General features: G+C 39.0%; 1 protein-coding gene across 2 annotated transcripts; it reads left to right on the top strand.

Annotated features, from left to right (window-relative positions):
- Window positions 1–9: 9 nt before the first annotated feature.
- Window positions 10–18,606, top strand: LOC140243841 (cation channel sperm-associated auxiliary subunit TMEM249-like). 2 transcript variants are annotated; one of them, XM_072323509.1, is made up of 8 exons: window positions 10–268; window positions 1,365–1,468; window positions 1,998–2,181; window positions 2,730–2,815; window positions 3,858–3,936; window positions 4,553–4,717; window positions 17,227–17,301; window positions 18,545–18,606. In XM_072323509.1, exons 1-6 carry the CDS (start codon window positions 142–144, stop codon window positions 4,615–4,617), a joined length of 645 nt encoding a protein of 214 aa, XP_072179610.1. In that variant the 5' UTR covers window positions 10–141; the 3' UTR covers window positions 4,618–4,717; window positions 17,227–17,301; window positions 18,545–18,606. The 2 variants fall into 2 exon arrangements, with proteins under 2 accessions (XP_072179610.1, XP_072179612.1); XM_072323511.1 differs by lacking the exons at window positions 17,227–17,301; window positions 18,545–18,606 and adding an exon at window positions 6,987–7,028.
- The last annotated feature ends 4,400 nt before the right edge of the window (window positions 18,607–23,006 follow it).

Genomic DNA, 23,006 nt, shown 5'->3' with positions numbered 1-23,006 from the left:
CATGCACAACAAACAAAAATATCTTAGGAGTGTCTGTTGAATCTCTTTGGTTGTTCTGTGTAGGATCAAAAGTGTTGTCAAGAATAAGGGTTGCATACGACTTTCTAAAACTCTAAAAACGTTACGGTTATCTCAAGTAAAATGAAGAAGACGGTCGTGGGAATTTTCGGGACCTGGGACATGTCTATCTGGTCAAGACCCGAAGACGTGTTCCGGGAAAAACTAGCGGAGAATCACATCCACCCGTTTACAGAGACTGCGCCAAATCGTAAGTAGAAATCCTAACGTTAGAGCACGGTAAGATACATGATCATGAGAAATATCTTTTTAGCTTTAGGCGAGGTTGATGAAGAACAAAACATGACCTTTTTATAGACAATCACTGACGCTATCAAGACCCCTCAGCCCCGAATCATGCGGGTCAGTTTTTGCTCAAGGTGCATTATAATAGGCCTGGTACGATACCATCACTGTGGCAAAGGAAAAACACGTTACTTTGAACTGAATCGAATTGAATACTTGTCCATGTACAATGTATGTCACAGTCATGTAGTGCCTACAGAAATTTGTTGTTATGTTATGCATAGGGCCTACTTACATAACAATCGTTCATTATTATGTGTACATGTGTGTTTGTATGAATGCTTTTTAATCGTCTTGTACAATGTGTATGCGTGTGTAGAGCCTGTCGCTGTTCTATTTTCTTTATAAATAATTATATTTATACATTATAGTATATTAAATGGGTTAGTCAAATACCGGTTAGTGATTTGCTAAACACAGTCACGTGATGGAGGTACATTCGTTATGTTCGCCCATGGGCGAACATTCTTTTAATGTTCTCCCATGGGAAAACATTTTTTTTTTCATTTTTTTTTTATAACAAGACAGAAGGCCTGTACAGTTACTGTGATTTGGCTCATAGTATAGAACCTCTTTGATTTGGCTCTGCGCGAGCGAGCGATCGAGTCCGTTGTGCTGGTGGTTGACGTTGACGTATTTGACGTATTTGACGTATTTGACTAACCCATAATTATAATATAACAGATGATGACTTTTGTTGTCGGAAACATGTACCAAACGTTCTACCTACAGGGTTTGAAATGTTATTTCGGTTGGCTCAAGCCCTTCGGGTGGAACATTCGGTATGTTCCCTCCCCCGCCAGTCATCATCTATTTCCCGATAATCTATGTCCCGATAATCATTTTGTTTTTGTTTTTGATAGGGCATTAATACATATACATGTAGACCCATAATACTTTAAAGTGTATCTACTTTAATCATAGCCTCAGGTGGTTGATAGCATAACTTTACCAACGTTGATGACGTATACGTTATTTTTTTTTTCCAATTTGTGACGTAGGGTTCATGTATGAATTCCGATCCCAGTGGTTTTGGATTTTCCTCTTTGGAATCATCGTCGAGATCATCGGAGTGACGCTCTGGTACCTGTTCTGGGATCCGTCGGTAAGTAGCAATCTTTCTGGAATACAAACAAAAAGATAAAGAAAAGAACAAACGGAAGGGGGGCTCGTCCCCCCCCCCCTTTTTCACAATACATAGGAATATATAGGGTGTAACCACTCTACGTGGTTTGACTACCCTTCGACAGTCTGTGTGCTTTGAGGGCCGTGTATTGGAACAAAAAAAAAAAAAAAGAACAATGATAAAATCCTAACGTTGTTCAAACTGTGTTTATAAATGTCCCTGAGCTGGTATAGAGAGGGAAATTCAGAGGATATCTATCTAAGCAACACTTTAGATTCCTTATGTTTGGTTGTTGTTGTTTTTTGTGGGGGGGGGGACTTCTGAATGAAAATATATGTGGAATAATAAGGTTCCATTCTAATTGCTTTCTTTCATTTTATCAAACAATATAGCTGAAACTTTAATATTTCTTTTTTGTGTGGTTTGATTTGATTTGATTTGATATGAATTGATTTGATTATCACATGTCAATCACTTTCCTGGTTTTATTTTCCTATGCTTCAACCAGCAATTCATTTCGTTCGCCGTGCTCTTCTTCGTCATCAGTCTCCATCGCATCTACGTCCACAAGGACATGATCAAGATCATCATCGACCTTCCCCGAGGAGAGTACTACATCGTGAAGAAAGGCGATCTGACCTACCGTGGTCTCCTGCACAATATCTACATCAGGCTCATTGGTCAGAACAGCGGTATGTGTTATAGATTTATAACCTAATCACTATTATGACATGGCCGGCGGAACGGGGGGGGGGGGGGGGGGACTTGCCCCCCCAACACACACACACACACTTTTTTTGCACTATACAAAGGAATACATAAGATGTCACTACTTTGGGCCCCCACTTTTTTTACCCCGGAAGTGCGTAAGTGGCACTGGAAACAAATAGATGGAAACCTTAAAGTGTGAGTGCGGTAAAAGGCTTTTGCTTTGCACTGAAGACTTTTTTTTTTTCGCTTCTTAGCTCATGAAACCTGGAAGTGCCTCCCCCCCCCCCCCCCACTTTTGAAAACGTTCAGCCGGCGGTGTGTGGGGAAGTTCAGCGAGCACGAGTGGATGCAACGACAAGGCGACTTTGATTGTTGTAACTTCTCAGGGTTAGTAGGTCTTAGGCCTACAGTTGGTATCGTTACAGTTCGTTATATTCAAGGCTATATCAAAGACTATATCATTATAAATGACATGTTTGCGGCTCAGTTAATATCTCTGTTGCTTCTTCTATCAACCCACGATGTTTAGGTTCTGGAGAGATTTTCTTCAAGATAGTTTTGAATGGCTACAACCTCGCCCCACAAGATTTGACTTCATCGACTGTTCGAAAAGAGGTAAGATAATACTTCCTGATAATTACATCGAGCAATCCATGTTTCACATTTTTTCTTGTGCTCCGGCTTTAATATACCCATGGACCTACAACGTAGGTCCATGATATACCTCACTCTGCAGTTCAGTTCAGTAAAAACCATGAACTTGGATAAGAGCATAATCATGATATGTCATGTTTACTGATTATTGGCCTATACACGTTCTGGTCAGAAATAAAGAAATCAAAATCATAACAGGAAATGCAGTACTCAAAGCAGGACAGTCATTATACAAAAGGATGTTGCAATGATTAGAAGAAAAAAATAACGTGGATGTGTTGTTACGCCGTGAATCGAAACACATGGCTGCTGCGCATGCACCAAACACACGCATGTTTTGCGTGGATTTAGAATGTCATTCCAAAAAACAAAAACAAAAACAAAAAAAAAGTATATTCCCTATTTCGAAACAAAAAAATCCGAAATAAACTATTATAGTATCCGATACAAATGCTCACCCTGTGGAAAAAAAAAAAAAAATCCCTGGATGAGAGAAAGAGAGAGAGGGGAAAAAACACACACAAAGATAGCATCGTTCTTGACAACCCACTCTCGATGGATTAGACGAACAATGACATTTTTAACAAAGGCCTTTACATTGCTTTTTTTCACATATTTTACTTAGAGTTAATATAATTTGTTTCACATGAAATTGAATTTTCTGCATTGAAGAAAATCGTTACGAATGAATACATTCATTTTCTTCGTATAATAGGTACATTCAAACACACTAAGCTTACAGTTACAATAATCTGATAACGGGATGGAACGTTCTGTTGATTTTGAATCATTCACGACAGAGGAATAACGGTGGTCTGGCTGAATTATATTAGAATGTATATTGGTGGGCTTTGGATGCAGAAGGCCACTGGTAATAAATGAGCAAATAGGTTGCAAAGATGACAGTCCGAAAAAGAAGTTAACACATGATTGCGTTTATGACGTATACAAAGCGAAAAGGAAGCGATGTTATCCATTATTTTGTATTTCTGTTTTCTTAAAGAAACTTGAAAAGTTGGGGCGCCGCTTGGCAAGCAGATTGGGCATCAACTACTTTGACTGGACAGACAAATCAACGCGTCGTATCCTTTCTCTTCAGAACGAAAGGGAACTTTACGAGTTGGGTTGGAGATGTAGTTTGATATAGTATACTAGTACGTACGGCTCCCAGAATTCATGAAACACCCGGTTGTCGTGTAGACGATTGGTATTTGTTCAAAGAGTTGACAATCGCCATAGAATCTTGAAGTCAAGATAATGAATTAGAATATTTCATTAGCAACATTTTAGCATCCTTTCTTTCAATTTGATCCTCGCCATGCAAACAGGCGGCACTCGAGTTATTTTGCAAACAAACACTGCCTAGCCGCATTTGATGGTGAGGTAGAAATCCAATTGTGATGTTCGTTTTTAGTCCAAAGGTTCGTTAATCCAAAAATTATCTACAAAAAGATTCCTTAGACGATTCGTTAATCCGAAAATAGAAGAAATAAAAGTGCGTATAAAAAAACAAAAACAAAAACAAAACAAAACAAAACTTTGGAGTTACGAACTTTATTTCGTTTTCGGATTATGACTCTTGAAATAACGAAACTTATAGGTTTTCGAAATCACGAACCGAAATCCAAATACTCTGCTTAACTCTGCTTTTGATACTTGTCTGTCGATAGCTTTCTTTTCCTGAACAACAATTTTCAGATGTCATCCGCCATCGTTCGCCGTTTGCTTCGTCGCGAAGCAGCTCCATCGAAGAGGAACTCTGAAAATGTCTTCTCATTTTGTTTTTCCGTAAACGAATCTAATGTAACAACACTTCTTTTTTGGGGGGCCGCTTTGAAGTTCCTTGAGCAGTTTGAATCATCAGTAAGAAGCATACACTGTCTCTCCGTATGTCTCCCTGCATGCCTGCCCCCCCCCCCCCCCCCGGTCTCTCTCTCTCTCTATTCCCTCCCACACTCCCCTCCCCAGTCCTATTTGTGTTCCCAGTTCTATTCTCGCTCTATCTTTATCGTTCTCTTTCTCTCGATTGTCGTATAATACATGCTGGAAACAACAACACGACGCACTCATCAGCAGGTTGGAGATGCGCAGACTCCGGCTCCCCGGCTCTGTATGGATGCCTTTTTTTGTTACCAGCACGCCGTGATAATTTTCTGATTGTTAAAATGTAGCTCAGAAACTGTACTATTTAAGATGACAAGGGAAACACTGGAAAGGGAGACAATTTTTTAGAAGGAAATAATGATGACATCTATAAGGCACAGTTTGAGATTGTGGTGGTTGCTCAGTTTGATGCAACGAATAGTAATTGTCGATTTTTGTTTTCTTATGATTCCATGATCCATGCTGTCGGTATTATCAAGATATACCACGCCATGGAAATGCATTTCCTGGGGGTGTTTCATCAACGCTTGTCAGCGCCGACAACTGTCGGCGCTGACCAATTCAAGTAAAATCCTTGGTTTTGATTGGCTGAGATGCTCTGGTCACTGACTGTTACTAAAGTGATTCAAGTTGTCAGCGCCGACAAACGTTGATGAAACACCCCCCTGAACTTGTGGTATTAAAAGTGCTCTATCCATAAACTACTATGTATTCACGTTCGAACCGCATCTGTGTTGATGCGATCAACGGTAACATGCTGTGGTATACCGCTATTATGTATCCCAGATTTATCGAACTTTATGGAAGAGTAGAGTTGAGCATTATAGTTAGTAATTAGGTCACGTAAATCATGAGAACTACTTTCACTGAACTCTAAAGCCACTATAGTATATACGATAAGAGTCATGGAATGATCCATGCTATCACTTTATATCAAGATATCCTTGAAGAGATAATACCACTCCATGGCAAAGCGTTTCCTGAAATTGTTTAGCAATTTTCGCCTACAAGACGCTTTCAAAAGTAACGAATAAATACATAAAGGAGATAAATCAGAGATATTTTGTCCTCATTATAACCAGGTAAACAGATGTGATACTGATTGTCTATTATTGCACAGAGACAAGAAAAAAAAAGAGGGAATGATACAATTCTATATAATGAAGAATTTGATGTGCATGAATGAATTATGACAGGCGACGGAAGATAATATAAGCGCACTTTGTGAAAATGTCAAAAGACAAGATCACTACAAAATAATAATTACATTGCATAATGTCTTTGTTATGAGTGAATGCAACAATAGTATAGAACGCATCACGGAAAGTCTGAGGGATGTCGAGCAATCCTATAAATCTTTTGAGTTTCAGTGCCGCCATCGCTGAATGGGAAGACCGTTTGTGACATCATTGCAGGACACTCGAACGATATAAAAAATAATAATCACAGAATTCAATTTTCTCTCGACTTTCATCTTTGAGAAAGCAGAAGGGAACAATTAACATTCTATTAGTAACTACTCGACAGTGCGTGTATTTTCATTTACAAAAAGAAATGAAATTTTGTGGAATTCTCTGTAAGGATACAATATTTCAGTTTATATCGTTGTCCCGTCGTGATGTCACAAACATTTTGTAGTTTTCTCATCCAGTGATGGCTGCACCAAATATTTAAGAATTCATAAATTTTACACTGATTGTCCAATAAAGTTCCTTTAACTTCCTTGATGTGTCCGTTAAGTATTGCTACATTCACTCAATCCACACGATACTTGGGTGAACTCATCATTGGCCGTTTAAAAACTACACTGCAAGGTCCATGAAAATGCCTTACCAAAACCTCATGAAATAAATTAGAAAAAAACAACAACAACACAACAACAACATGAAATTAAAAACACTCAACATTCACACTAGGAATTCGAACAAGAAGAAATTGAAAGTAAAATCAAACCTTGACAATCTTCCTCGACATTGCATAGGTACCAAAGAGATTTTTTTTTTTTTTTTTTTTTTTTTTTTTTTTTTTTTTTTAAAGCAAATCCTTATGCTGTATTGTTATACTGTCTTGTAGTTTTCTCTGCTTTGGTGTAGTCAGTTTATGGGCAACATTATGGTGCTGACAGGGCATAGAAGAGGATATGACGTATCCAGTACATAAAAACAAAACCAAGTTCATTAATGTTGCTTCACGGTACAACTTTACTCATCAATTATTATCATTTTGCCCCAGGTCTGTCTTCAAACAGGTAGAAAGTTACGGTGAATTTTGTGGAAGACAAGACGTTAGTACTATTACAGTATTACAGATAGGGTAATCGCAAGGGGGCGCTGTTTATCTTTGGTCGTTCTGCCCACTCTCAGTCTCGGACTGCCTCATCGACGTGATTTACGCTTTGTCACGCGAGTCCACTCACATTGGCCTAAAAATAGATAGATAGATAGATAGATAGATAGATAGATAGATAAATAAATAAATGAATAAATAAATAGATAGATAAATAAATAAATAAATAAATACATAAATGAATAAGTAAATAAATAAATAAATTAATTAATTAATAAATAAATACATAAATAAATATATAAATAAATTGAAACGCCGATACGCCGATAGTGTTGAAACTCCATGGAAAATCAACAATATTATATTATGCGCTCTGAATTCCTTTTATATCAGATGCATAAAAAATCACTACATGAAAAGATCCCAAAGATGATAAAGAAAATGGTGTGATAAAACAAGAAATCAAGAATAGATACTAACAGCATGCCCTACTCTTGATTTCTTTTTTTTTTCTATTATTATTATAGTTCAGTTTAAAGTTACTGAGGTGGCGGCAATGATGGTGGGATCATAGGAAGACCACTGTTTATACTCCTCCTAGCCCGACCAGACGCTGTTAAGGGGCTGTGTATAGTTATACTCCTCCATGCATGCTGTACGCTCAGGGTTTCGACCATCGCTCACTCATGTTTTAAATGATTCGATTCGACGAACATCGAATTCAATCGTGACTTGAAACTGCCAATTATAAGACGTCAGTACTGCTCAACGAAGAATTGGCTGCAACTTCAACATATTTCCCATTTTATATCGACTGGTGAAAATAATGTATAAAAGTTATAAATGCCCATAGGCCTATAGGTCCTATGCTACTTTAGGGTGGTCGCCTCCTTTTGACATCTTTCTTTGTGATTTTCTCCTTGCTGCTAGACTGTTTAATTTGCCTATATTAGTTTAGGGTAGGCCTAATGAAATGAATTTCAATTTTTGTGTCTCCCTAGCAGTGCAAATACGGAGTACCACAACCAAATTATTGTACAATTGCACATTTCCATGCACAAGACTCTCTGTCTTCATGCAACATACACGTGTCGAGTTCTCAGCGATGTGACAGAGCTTTTAATAAACTTGCCTTGAGAGAAGCCTAGCGGAAGTGGACCCTGCGCCCCCCGCCGGCGGCGGCCGGTCGGCGAATATTTTTTCCGTACATGGAAACGCTACAGGACATGAATTATTCATAAGTTGAGCTGAAATTTTGAAGTGCGCAAGCGCGTGGACTTCACAGCTCGGCCAATTTGTACACGAATGAACGGACTCGCATACTGTACATACATACAGTGTACTGAGTATGGTAAGGGTACCACCTATCGGCAGGGTACCTTGACATCGGCACCCTGCGTATCATGACTGTTTGCGTAAAGAACGAAATGTACGCGTGGGATTAAGTGTCATTTGCTATGAAAACAATAAAAAAGAAGAAACGAAAATCTTATGAGCGCCCTACGTAACCCCGCTGGTAAATATGCGGGGAGCAGACAGCATCGTGATAGTCAGGGCAGCCGGCGGCGTAGACAGAAAGATCCGTCTGTCCGGAGGACTCTTTTATATTTTGCCATTAACGCTGTCCTCCGTAGACAGACGGAAGGTTGTAGTACCCATTGCTGTGTGGATGTTCTTAACCACTGTCTCTATGGAAAATTGGGTGAGGTACCTCACCCTTCTCGATTGCGTCTAATTCACGGCCCTAGGTCGGCAAATTTAAGCTTGAATAGTTAAATCAACTATTCAAGAATAGACTACACTCACCAGATTAATGAATAATCCAATATTCTAGTAGAATTTTCAACGTAAAACACACCCTGTCGCGTCGTCACGTTCAAACTGCAGAAACACACACTATGAATCTCTTAGCCAATCACATGCGAGGTAGCTTCTACGTGTTTGTTTTACTAAAACACGTACCTCGCATGTGATTGGCTTTCAATGGCTTACAGATTAAAAATGGCGACTTACTGCTTGCGAACGGCGATGCTGCGATATCGATAAAATTTCTGCGTTATAACCGAGTAACTGTGAGTATTTCGATTGCACAATGTGAGAAATTAACCCCAAATATTGCTGCATAATGTGTCATGTCATGTCAAACTTGTTTGAATGTAAAATAGCTGCCTGAAATTTGGTTAATCGTAACGTTCGATCTGTGCGCTACTGCCACACAGGAGCTGGCATCATTGACTTCGGTCTGTATACGGAGGGGATCCGTGAAGCCAGACGTAGTCTCCGCGGAACATTCCCCGACGGACAGATACAGACCGATCTTTCGGTCAACCGGCGGCGTGGCGAGCATGAGCGAGCATGCAGGGTTCGAAGAAAGTGCAGTCGATTGTTGGAAGCAGGTACATACACTGTACGCAGCTCGCGTGAAATGAACAGCTTTACAAGCTACAACCTAAACTACAGCCATAGGCTTGGAATTGATGCCACATTACCACTATTCGTACATGCATAAATGGCCAAATAAGAGTTCTTCCGAAATCTTTCGCACGCCTTTTTTGTCGATAAATAAACCGCTACCACAGAACAGTAGGCCTACTTCGTACTTGCCTATGAAGCGAATGTGCATTCACAATCGACTTCTCAGTGATGCCCTGCTAGTGACTCGAGCATCGCGAGTGCACTTTCGAAATTCATGTGCAACGATAAGATCATGACCAATCCATATGTAAACTAATAATAGTAGATCGAACTTCAGTAGAGTCTAGTTCTACGTTTTCAAACCAATATTAGTCAATTAGAAGTTATATGTGAGCGTGATTGTATCCAATGTACAGAGTGCTACGTGTGTGCAATTAAAGTGACACGTATGTGTTGGATCGCAAGCGCAAGCGACAGTGCAGTTTCCTCTGCAGCTGCAGCAGATCATGGTCGATCGTACGCACAAGTACCTCGTGAGTGCAGTGACATGTTTACGCACGAACGTATACATGCGCAACCATTGTGCGCAACACACACACACACACACACACTCATACACATGTAGTAGTAGCTAGCTAGCTCGCTGCAGCATCATGTGCATGTGGCGTTCATTGTCGCAAGTCCGTGCGCATGCGCATTTCATTCTTTCAGCTCAACTTATGAATAATTCATGTCCTGTAGCGTTTCCATGTACGGAAAAAATATTCGCGGCCGGTCGTTTGCGCGCGTAATTCGCACTGTATGTGATGTGTGTGGTTTGCCTGTGAATTAAATCTTCCATACTTCACAAAAAATGGATTTTCTCGATCAGCCAAAGCCACGTGTAAATGGTTCCATGCTACCGAAATATCAAGGAAGCATAGTCTGTCTTCTTGGTGTTCTGAAGAACGTAAGTACAGATAACCACTGAAAGATATTTCAATGTTTAACCGTGGACGTTGGTGGGTGTCGTTTGTTTATCGTAGACGTTGCATAAGGTAACGCAAATGTTTACGTATGGGACCGGTAGAATGACTGTAGTGTAGAGGCTCGTGATCGTGGCTCTTGCCTCATGCGTGCCTCTTTGTCAAGGATATGGTATGGGTCTATGATGACTATCTATAGACTATAAAGGCTACAGTGAAAGACAAAATGTAAGTTAAATTTTACAAGTCTAGATACCCTGTGCCAGCAGTGTTACAGAAACCCAGAAACAGAAATGGCACTTTATACAGAACTGTATTTCAGTAGAGTGTCAAACTAAGTTACTTCGTAGCGTGTTTTTTTTAATTCTGTCACCACTCGAGCTCGGCTCGTTTTTCACTGACACTGTGTTCACACTCCAGCTCCATTGACCAATGTTGACTTGACATTGACGTTCATTTCATCTTGTATTGCTGGTGATTTTTCCCACCTTCATACCATCGCCTGTTTGCACCTTTTGAGCACGTACAATGGCCCGAATTCACGAAGGTTGTACAAATCGTCGCCGGTCACACGAACCAACGAATCCCTCAGGTTTGCGTAAGAATGACAATTCGAGAAAATCGTGTTTTTAACCCATTTTTGACTTATGGTTGCTACACTTTCATGTCTATAATTTCCAATTATTTTTGTAGTACATCAGACTTCAATTCTTGCTCTAACTTGTGAAGTTTTTATCGAATTGTATTGTTAACAAATAAGCGGGAAATCGTCAAAGAGCTGCATGATGTATTTTCGGTCTGCAAAGAACGTTGTAATTTTCCATGTGTGTCCATATGTACATGTACATTGAGCGTTGTTATTGTCAACGCATGTATTACATAGTACGGGCACTGTGCGCGCGGTCAATGAACTGTTGAATCTCATAAACTACACGCAAGTCAATGCGCACTGATTCGTCGGTTCGGTGACCGCGCGTACTAGTACGCGCGGTCACCAAACCGTCGAATCGCCTGATTGTTTAACACACGCGTCTATGGGGAAAACAAATAATTTTCACAATTAATGGAATTACATACTTCTACAAAAGTGATAACTACGTAAAAATTACACCGAATTACACACTGAGAATTTCAGAATATGTAGTAGGCCTATGGAATGTCTACTATCGAAATGATTGAAAATCTCAAAATCAAAAATTTGACCCAAAATCGAGTGATTCGTCGGTTTGTGTGACCGGCGACGAAATGAAACCATATGGTTTAACGTTAGAACTCCCTAAACCATGGACAAAAACCATGGAGCGCCAAGTGTCGCACAGAATATTTCATTACAAAATTGGTCATTTCTATGACGAAATGACCGTTTTGTTAACGAAATTATCATTTCGTGGATGAAATGTTCATTTAGAGTAAGAACCCCAATTTTCAGCCGGCCTCCAATATCTGGACACTTAGATGTACCACTTATCACAAGGCAGCAAAGTGGACTGTCACAACACAAGCATATCACATCGTTTCACATACTAGCACACTCGTTCACCACAGGAAAGTGCCTGAGTCACCTCCAAAAATCCATCTAAAATCCCAAATTTTGCTGTCAAAAATGCGGAATCGCCGCAACTTTTCTAAAGCGCACATGAATTAGGTCCCATGTAAAGAATCGGGGTTGCCAAAAAAGCGCTAAAAATTGAAAAATTACGCCGTTCTGTTGCAAGATTTTTCGTTTATCGCAAGCTCAGAGTGTGATGGTATCCTCAAAAACACAAAAGAAAAACAAAATCTCTGTACATGCCGATGCAGTGAGTAAATGTACAGGGGCTGAATGCAAGTGCAGAGTCCCCAAAATTCGGACACGAACGGGCACCGCAACATCCCCGATGCAACCTTGCGCCAACAAGGTATGGCGCGTGTGGATTTTTAAGCGGCCTATCCGTATTGACATTGCACGCGTGTCCGAATTTGGGAGACGCTGTCCGAATTTTTGGGAATTGACAAGGTCATAATATTTGGGGATTTTGTGAAATTTTATGATCTGTTTAACAAAATCAATATTGGGAAAAATTAGGTTGATATATTTAACATACATTATTATAGATATAATTTTGTGGAGTATTATTTGAGTTGAATAAATATTGCAAAAAGCTTAAGTGTCCGAAAATTGGGGCTTTTACTCTAGTTACAAAATGTCATTTCGTTACAAGATAATAATTTCATCGACGAAATGACTGATTTCATGAAGAAATATTCTATGCGACACTTGGCGCTCCATGGTTTTTGTCCATGGTTTAAACCATGGTTTCATTTGTACCACCTTCATGAATTTGGCCCGATGTGAAGACGTAAACTTACAGGGGCAAGTGAATGGTGACGCAGTGGTGTATCTAGGGGGGGCAAGGGGGGCACGTGCCCCGGGCGCCACTCCTTGGGGGCGCAAAAAAACGGGAAAAAAAATGAAGAAGAAGAAAAAAAAGAAAAAAAAAACGAAGAAGAAGAAGAAAAAAAGAAAAGAAGAAGAAAAAGAAAAAGAAGAAGAAGAAGAAGAAAAAAACTTGCACGGAAGTGGGAGGGAGAATGGTGGGGGGGAGGGGCAGAAAACCAAATCAAACAAGATAAAAACAAAACATGACGCGGACAAAATGACAACGTTTATTGTGTTCACACAAAAATTCCATGTTCTGTGAGCTAAAATACAAAAATTTTATATAAAAAAGAAGGTAAGAACAAAACGTGATGATGACAAAATGACAGTGTCTATTGTGTTCACACATGTCATTTTATATTTAGCAGGCAAAATGTTTCACAGAGCAGCGGCTGCAATTTCATTCGTTCTGAAGCGATCGCCAATTGGATCAAAAGAGGGCGTCAACGGTTTCGAACATGGGGGGGGGGCGCAAAACAACAACAACAAATCAAACAAGATAAGAACAAAACGTAATGATGACGCGGAAATATACAAATTTCGGCTCACTCGCTTGTACTAATTTAGAGTATTTTTTCAAGTCCTCAGTTTGTTGGTATAAATCGTTATCTGTAAGGCCGTCACTATATCTTGATTAGAATTGTAAGATTTAATAAGCAAGAAATGACAAGAGTTTCATGATTTGTAAGCTGAAATACAAAAATTTTCGGCTCGCTCCCTGCGCTCGCTCGCCCAAATTTGTATAAAAAAAGAGAAGATAAGAACAAAACGTGACGATGACGCGGACAAAATGATAATGTCTATTGTGTTCACTCTGTCATTTTATATTTAGCAGGAAAAATGTTACACGGAGCAGCGACTGCAATTTCATTCGTCGTGAAGCGATCGCCGATTGGATCAAAAGAGGACGCCAACGGTTTCGAACATACGGGGGAGGGGGGCGCAAAAAAAAATCAAAAAAGATAAGAAAAAAAACGTAATGATGACGCAGAAATATACAAATTTTGGCTCACTCGCTCAGTTTGTTGGTATAAATCGTTATCTATAAGGTTGTCACTATAATTGTGAGATTTAATGAGCAAAAAAATGACAAGATTCCATGTTTTGTAAGCTGAAATACAAAAATTTTCGGCTCGCTCGCTGCGCTCGCTCGCCAAAATTTATATAAAAAAAGATAAGAACAATAAATGATGATGACGAGGACATTTACAAATTTCAGCTCACTCGCGCGCACCAATTTAGAGTATTTTTTAAAGTCCTCAGTTTTTTGGTATAAATCAATATCTATAAGGCTGTCACTATATCTTGATTAGAATTGTAAGATTTGGTAAGCAAAAAAAATGACAAGAATTCCATGTTTTGTAAGCTGAAATACAAAAATTTTCGGCTCGCTCGCCAAAATCTTATCAAAATTCATTACATTTAAATCACCCTCAAAAGATCCCTTTTAAGTGCTTGAAAAAGCATCATGTGGACTTTGTTTAAAGTCCCTACCGGGATGGGGTTGGAGTTGAACACTTTTTCAGAAATTAGGGGCGCAATTTTCGTGCTTGCCCCGGGCGCCGTTTTCCCTAGATACGCCACTGTGGTGACGTGACACAAATCATAATTTAGTGTCTTCATGTTGACTGTGTTATTTCCCGTAGACGGATCTACATTTAATTCATGTTAGGTAGACTTTACCAATAGCAATAAGTTTTCTAACAGTAACATGTTACAGAACATTTGTAATTTAAATTACTAGAAAATCATTCAAATCAAAGACTACTTAATATGTTTATGAGTAGAATGTACAACAATAGATCTTTCTCTAATAGCTGTCTAACTATACACAGCCCTGTCGCTGTACACAAGTGTAAGTCGCGACAGGGCTGTACGGTGTGGACACTACGTAATCTCAGTATTTCGGGGCGCCGACTCGATTTTGAATTTACTGCACCATATTTGTTACTAAGACTACATAAGGTGAAAACTTTATCTATTTAGCTACCGTGTTCAGCAATTGATATTTATATACTCATTTTACAACTTACCAAAAATTGCACTTTTTTTAATCCTGTACGCCGCATAAATCGTAGAAATCGCAGAAATGATTCGAAATGATGGCGCAGCACTGGGCAAAGAGGGCGCTGTCGACTTTGCGGGCGTACAAACTCTAGCAGCGCAATTTGCATCGTTCAAAGCTGGGAAAGGTTTATTTTGAATGGCCCAGCGACGATCACAGCATTCCGGGTTAAGATTGGACTTTTTGCTCAGTGTATATTGCATGAGGGCTCACTATGGACTGAAATACCATGCTCATAGTCCAAGCATCTCAATTCACGTGAGTGATTCGTAAAATTTGTGATAAGAATGTAGAAATTTCCAACAGTTTTGTTGTTGTGTGGCCATGTTCGAGGGGTTTAGTAGATATGTGTATGGGGTTTCGTAGATATGTGTGTCACACACTGTCAGACGCTGTGCTAGCGCTAGCGCACAGCGTCTGGTCGGGCTAATAGCTGTCCAGTTCTATATTCCTTTGACCTCGGTAATATTACTCCTTGTGGAGTTGTATGAGAAAAAATAAACCTGCACTAAGGTTGAGCCTCCTGTGCCAAAATTCAACCGTATGCAAAACTGCCAAATAGCAAAAGCACAAGTTTTATCTACAGTTGAACCTCTCGTATCCAGACAAGTCGGGACCGGGGCTCACCCGGATAAGGGATTTGGCCGGATACGGGAGACTCAATGCTTTATACATGTACATATACATACACATGTAGGTCCTACTGATGTAGCCCATTGTAGTACCACATGTAGTAATGTGTATACTGCAACCTTTTCATTGTTACACTCAGTAACAGACCCCAAATAGAGGTGTATGTTAATGTTGGAAGTAATATGTAATTCATGTGTGTTTGTGTAGGAGTTCTCAAGGAGTTGGGAATCCCCCTTTCCTCCCGTAATTATAAAAAAAAAAAAAAAATCACGGCGAGATTGCGTCCATATAATAGAGAGATCCGGATAAAGGGAGGCCGGATAAGAGAGGTTCAACTGTATATGGAGCCGGCGGCCATATCTTGGAATTGGATGGTCATATGGTTTATGGTCAGCTTGCTTTAGTATTTGGCCCATACCATAGTAGTAGACCGTCTAGTACTTTGGAGATATCTAACGTTAATAGTGGTAGTAGTATAATACACAAGTAATGTTGCATTGTAGATGCCTGGCGTGTAAAGTGCACATTTTGCTGAAATAATAAAGCCAGCATTTACAATGAATTGTCAGGGTATATAATATTTATGTTGAGTAAGCACTCCCGTCGTGACTGCATATCCCTGTAACCCATGGCTTACATTGTACCTATTCCAAAACACCCATTGTTTGAATCTAATTTATTACAAATCTTTCAACAATGCACAAAATAGCAAAGTAACAACAATATTAATGTGCATGATAATGTAGTGTAGGTTGTACAGCTGATTTCATTTACTGTATAACTATAAGCTGTTATTTTCGTGTACAGATATTTTCGCAAATGAGGAAGCCATGGAATTGCAGGAGATGCTGTTTTCACAAATTGACACCCACACTAATGTAAATGCACTATAACCCTAGCGCTTGGCAACATGTTTGCGTGGTGTTATACATGTATTCGCGATCCAACTTTGATTCGCAAAATTTGCAAAAATTAAACCCTTGCGAAAATAACAGCTTATACAGTACCTGTGGCTCCCTCAATAGTCTTTGCTTCATGAATGATATTGACATCATAACCCTGCCTTGCAAGACCTGAGAACAATTATACACTGTACACCTTGTAGTTAAGGTCAATTTCTGAAAGAGGAATATATCAGCTCTAAAATTATATGTCGGCAAGTTCATCAAGATCTGATGTTTTTAACCCACCACGATAGAACTTGGAACAATCAACATGATGATTATGAATGCTCCTTTGGAGAAAATGAGCTCTGACGTTGTGGACTAGAAGCTCTGAGTCAATTCAAAGGGGATCCATGTGCCCTAGTCAACATTTGGTGTTGGATCAACAACAACAACAACAACAACAAAAAGATGAATAAAAAAACAACAACAACGCAACATGTAGAATTCATGGCAACTGCTGTAAAAGAATTGGATCAGGTTAACTTAAGATTTGGTGCACTTGTTTACAACATTCTATTTGTGACTACCTGGTATATAATGTGACTGTGATTGCATACAAATATATCATTTTATTACTGTTCCAAATATTCTACACTTTCCATCAAGTGGACCCAAATGGTTCTAGCTTGGATCAGGTTCACCTAAGATTTGGTGCACTTGTTAACAGTATTCTGCTTATGATAACCCAGTATGTGATTGTGATTGCATTAAAATGTACTGTGTGATTAATGTTCCGAATATTGTACACTTTCCATCAGGTGGACCCTAGTGGTTCTAGCTTGACATTGACCTTGAGTGACGGAATCGACGCACAGGTTCACCTTCAATCGCCGGTAAGAAATGATCATATCACTCATTTCATTTGTTTGTTTGTTTGTTTGTTTGTTGTTGTTGTTGTCATTATATTTTCTTTTATTTACCTCTCCTTGAAGAAAGAATAGGCTCATACATGTAGGTAAGTGGGTGATTTCTACAGTAGTTCTGTGCATGGGCTAGGGCTGGCATTACTGCTGGTACTAGGTCAGCATTTGAGATAGCACCAACCTTAACACTAGCACTAAACTTGAGATCAAATTCCTAAGTGTGTTCCGTTTTCTTGTATTTGTAATTGAGGGTTGCCTGACAATGATGTCCTTATAAAAGATCAAATGAATTTAGGCATAATGTTAAAAGTGATTCAGAACAAGATACAGCAGAGTAGACAGAAAATCTGGTTTACCGTGTCGTGTATCATATTTTGTAGGGTTGGCATACATTTGTAGCTGTTTAGAGGGTTTTTGTTACTCTTTTGGTTCACAAAGGGGTTTTCCCTGTTCTTCATATGTCATTTGTGAAGCAATTTTCATTGCCCAGCCTAGACTGTAGCTACATATTGGTTTTGTAAATCAAATTCCATCGTGGAAAAAAAGATATATAAATATATAACATACAGCTGTATATAATTATATATGTATATATATAAAAAGACAGAGAATAAATGATCAAAGGCCTTCTGAGACTAAATGCAAACTTTTATGTGCAATTCATTTTAACACATCTACATTGTAGGTCACAAGCAGTTTTTACCACCGGGTCAGCTCTTGAATCCAATGCCTTTGATTACATTCTCTGTGGTTGAAATACATGTACAGTGTATCACAAAATTTTGATAAGTGGTACACAATTGTATCATGTTAGTGAAAAGCTGTAATTCTCAGTTTGTGGCTTCTTGAAGATCTCATGAATTTTTATGAAGATGGCAAATAAAGGAGCAAAAATTGGTCCTCTCTCTTTCTAATGAAGTTTCATGATCTTGACTAAATATCTGCTTCAAATATGGAATGTGTTGCATCAAGTTTGACTGTCTGTGAAATTACTTTTGATACAAAGTCTAGCCAGCACTTCATAAATTCAGAAATCGTTCTTTTCAGAAATCATTCTTTTTGTTGTTGTTGTTGTTGAGATGAAACTTCAGGAATATGGACCTTTATGTACTCTTACATAATTACTAAATGGTATTATTTGTTTCTTATTGTACCCCGTCAAAAATGCTTTAAAGCAGAGTTCGTGTACAAATGTTTATGTTTTTATTTACAGTTGGACCGACCGATAGAAGGCCTAGTGGAGGTCATAGGTCAAGTTGGAGCCAACCCCAGACAAATCACAGGTCTCAACCTCATCAGCCATGGGGATAAGGACTTTGGTAAGTTTTTCAGACTGTTCAACCCATTTTCACACTGAGATTCCTTGAAATATTTTCCTCTAATCACAGAAGGATGATTTCACTATTGTAGACTTCATATCAAAATTCAATTCAAATCAAATTTGTGATATCCGATATCACAATTTTTTGTCCCCGCCGAACGAGTTCGAGCAGGGGACTATGAAACGGGCTCCATACGTGTGTGTGTCTGTGCGTCCGTCCGTCCGTGCGTCCGTCCGTGTGTGCGTCCGTGTGTGATCAAAATGTTAAATTTGCTACTTCTCTGTCATTTATGAGCCAATTTTGATTCTGTTTGCTTTATATGATAGCACTACATGGGAGCTTTGAAACTTCTACACAGAATTTCAGTTGTGACCTTTGACCTTGACCTTTGACCTATATTGTACATTTTGCTACAAAATGCTACTCCTTCGCCATTTCTAACCCGATTTCGATTCCGTTTGCTTTATGTGATGGCACTAGGTGAGGGCTTCAAAACTTCTACACAGAATTTTGACCTTTGACTTCTTTGACCTTTGACCTTGATTTTTGACCTATATTGTACATTTTGCTACAAAATGCTACTCCTTCGCCATTTCTAACCCGATTTCGATTCCGTTTGCTTTATGTGATGGCACTAGGTGAGGGCTTCAAAACTTCTACACAGAATTTTGACCTTTGGCTTCTTTGACCTTTGACCTCAAGTGATTTTTGACCTATATTGTACATTTTGCTACAAAATGCTACTCCTTCGCCATTTCTAACCCGATTTCGATTCTGTTTGCTTTATGTGATGGCACTAGGTGAGGGCTTCAAAACTTCTACACAGAATTTTGACCTTTGCCTTCTTTGACCTTTGACCTTGATTTTTGACCTATATTGTACATTTTGCTACAAAATGCTACTCCTTCGCCATTTCTAACCCGATTTCGATTCTGTTTGCTTTATGTGATGGCACTAGGTGAGGGCTTCAAAACTTCTACACAGAATTTTGACCTTTGCCTTCTTTGACCTTTGACCTTGATTTTTGACCTATATTGTACATTTTGCTACAAAATGCTACTCCTTCGCCATTTCTAACCCGATTTCGATTCCGTTTGCTTTATGTGATGGCACTAGGTGAGGGCTTCAAAACTTTTACACAGAATTTTGACCTTTGCCTTCTTTGACCTTTGACCTTGATTTTTGACCTGTATTGTACATTGGCTACAAAATGCTACTTCCGGCGGGGACATATATTACGCACCGCGTAATTTCTATTTTTCCTTGTTTTTCAAATAAAACACATCAATGCAATACAATATAAAACATATGTTTTAAAGCGGAAGAGCAAAATGAGTAGAATAGATTGCAGAGTGGGATAGCCCTAGGATGATATAAAAACAAAAAAACAAACAAACATACACAAGCACACACAAACACACTTGTTTAAGTGCAGCAGCAGGCTACCCAGTAAAATTTGGAGAGGGGCATTTCATCAGGTAAAATGTTAGAAGGACGAGCATTCTCTTTTTCAAGGTTAAACAAGTACATGTACTGTATACGCCATATATTTCGCGAGTCTAAATTTTCGCGAATCGGGAATTCTGGATGATTTCGCGAGTGCTTAAATTTGCGATCATGGAGTCCTGTACTGAACGGAGAAGTGTACACGCGTACGTCACATTCACATCGGGATCAGAGTCAATGTTTTGCGTGTCTTTAATTTCGCGAATAGCACCTGACTCGCGAAATTCGCGAATATAAGAACCTCGCGAAATATTCGGCGTATACAGTAATTTATCTGGTATAACCTTTTCAATTGTGTATTGACCTGTACAATGAGCGTCCAATAAGTTTATCCATGACAGACTATGGTGTACATTTGTATGTGTTGCAGGAGAAGATCAAGTGTACAGTATAATCATTCATAGTTTGAGGCTCAAGTCAGACGGCCGAATGTTGAAGAAAAGTATATTCTTATTTCATCATGAGCAAAGTCATGAATATATTAGGTATTTCTAATGGGAAAATATGATGAGGACTGAGTGGCATTTGAGGCATTAAACAAAATGTACTCCTGAATCTTAAGCAAGGAGCATAACATTTGAAAAGTGCCATTTTCTTGAGATGCAAACTGAACAAATATCAACTTGACAAGTGACTTTACTTTCAGCTTATTAGTTCTTGATACTTGTTTAATGTTGATCAGATCTTATTAACTGTGTCACCCTGCTCTCAATGCATTTGAAAATTTCAATTCACATTGGAGAACATGATGGTTCTTTCCATGAGTACAGTTATCTCTAATCTGCGTGTCAAAGGTGTTGTGTATTGATGAATTACGTTCAATTTTGTTTAATGTTCCTCTTTCCAGACATGGGTCTCTACGATGATGTCCTGAAGGTCACCCATGAATTCCCACAGTACTACAGGCTTGGTGGACCCGACGACAACTGAGATGCTGCCACAGAATCTAGCGAATACAGAGAATTGGGATTGACCTAGCACCTTTGACGTCCACCACTAAGAATGATTCATGTGTCCAGAAAGTGCTAGGTATTTCAGATGGCCCCTGTTGGAATGGACAGTTTAACAAGCTGTGAGCATGATTTTTTAGTGTATGTTTTTGTCCTTTGCTTTTTGCATCATCTTGGTCATCTTTAAAAAGATGAGCAAGTTACCATATCGGATGTCGACAACTGCCATGAACTTCACCATGGCAACCGACTTTGATTCCATCGCAGTGCATCATCTGCAGCCCCTCTCTGTATCCTATGGAATGTGTTCCTGCCGCCCATGATAGTTGGTGCAGGAAGTTTACAGTGAATGGGATGATGCGGATTGCCAACAACGGACCGCACGTCTCTGTGTTTTTGGATGATCGCCGTTTTTCTGTGCTGCAAGTATTAAGGTGATTATCCATGATCTCAATGGATAGTCTCATTTTTACATGACTGAAAGCATTTAAATACAGTGCACTCCCGTTATAACGAACACGGTTATAACGAAATTCCGGTTACAACGAAATAAAATTTAGGGCCGCAACATTATCAACTCTATGTATTTTTATTGTTTATTCATTCGGTTATAACGAAATTTCGTTATAACGAAAGAAAACTGCCGGTCCCGAGGACTTCGTTATAACGGGAGTCCACTGTACATCCTGTTAAGATGTACTGTAGATGTCATCAGGCAAGGACAGAAGAGATGTCCACTCTTCTTCATCATGCACTCAATTTTTCGGGTGCTGTTTGTTATTCCAAAGGTTCGTTATTCCGAAGGGTCATTATTCCGAAGGTTCGTTAATCCGAAACACACAAATTGGCTATACCTAGAGGTTCGTTCATCCGAAAATGAAAAAGGGTTCATTAATCCGAACATTTGTGGCATTATTCTGAAGTTCGTTAATCCGAGAATAAAATAGGGTTCGAAATTCCGAAAGCTCGTTTATCCGAAAATGATACAGGATTTGTTATTCCGAAGGTTCGTTAATCCAAAAATGAAATAGGGTTCATTATTCCGAGGGTTCGTTGATCCGATAATGGAATAGGGTATAGGGTCCGTAACGAACCTTCGGAATAACAAGCTTTGTTTCATTTTCGGATTAACAAACCTTCGGAATCACGAACCTTATTTCATTTTCGGATTTATGAACCTTCGAAATAACAAACCTTCGGACTAAAGAACCTTCGGAATAACGAACTGTAACCGATTTTTCAATCATTTGCCCTTAGCTGACATTTCCCACTTTTTAGTAAAACTTCAACCATCAGTCAAGTACAATTTATGCCGAGTTAAAAAAAAAAAAAAAAAAAAATTAAACAAAGCAAAAAGAAGATGAATAGAACTATTACAAGATAAACTGAAGACTGAGGGTTATTAACCCATTGAAGACTAGTCTTGAGTATACTCAGGCAGGTGTCTCGGGGAAATGCGTGCTATGACAATGTACTTGTAATTCATCCCCATTGGGTTAAATGTACTGTAAACGGTGTGTATATATTCAAAGAACATGACAAATTGCTTGGTAGGTAACTTATTAATTTGTGAAGTCTCACTGAACACCAGTCTAAACACTATGTACTTGTTGGCTGTGCAAGTGCTTATTAATTGTGCATGTATATGCTGTATATCATTTGTTTAACTGGTCAATGTTGTCATATCATTGATAATTAAACTAAGCTTTTCACATGCATGTACATTGTACTCGTTAGAATATAAACACTTGTGTTTTGAGTGTGAAGTTGTCAGTCGTGTGTGTAAGAAAGTGTGTAAGTCTGCCTGTTTGCATGCATTGAAGTGTCGGTGTGTGTGCATATGTGTGTGTGTGTGTGTGAGAGTGAGTGTGTGCGTGGTAGATGAAAGAAACAGGAT

Source organism: Diadema setosum, chromosome 20, assembly GCF_964275005.1.
Source record: "Diadema setosum chromosome 20, eeDiaSeto1, whole genome shotgun sequence".
NCBI classification, from domain to species: domain Eukaryota; kingdom Metazoa; phylum Echinodermata; class Echinoidea; order Diadematoida; family Diadematidae; genus Diadema; species Diadema setosum.
This window is presented reverse-complemented; position numbering and strand designations above follow the sequence as displayed.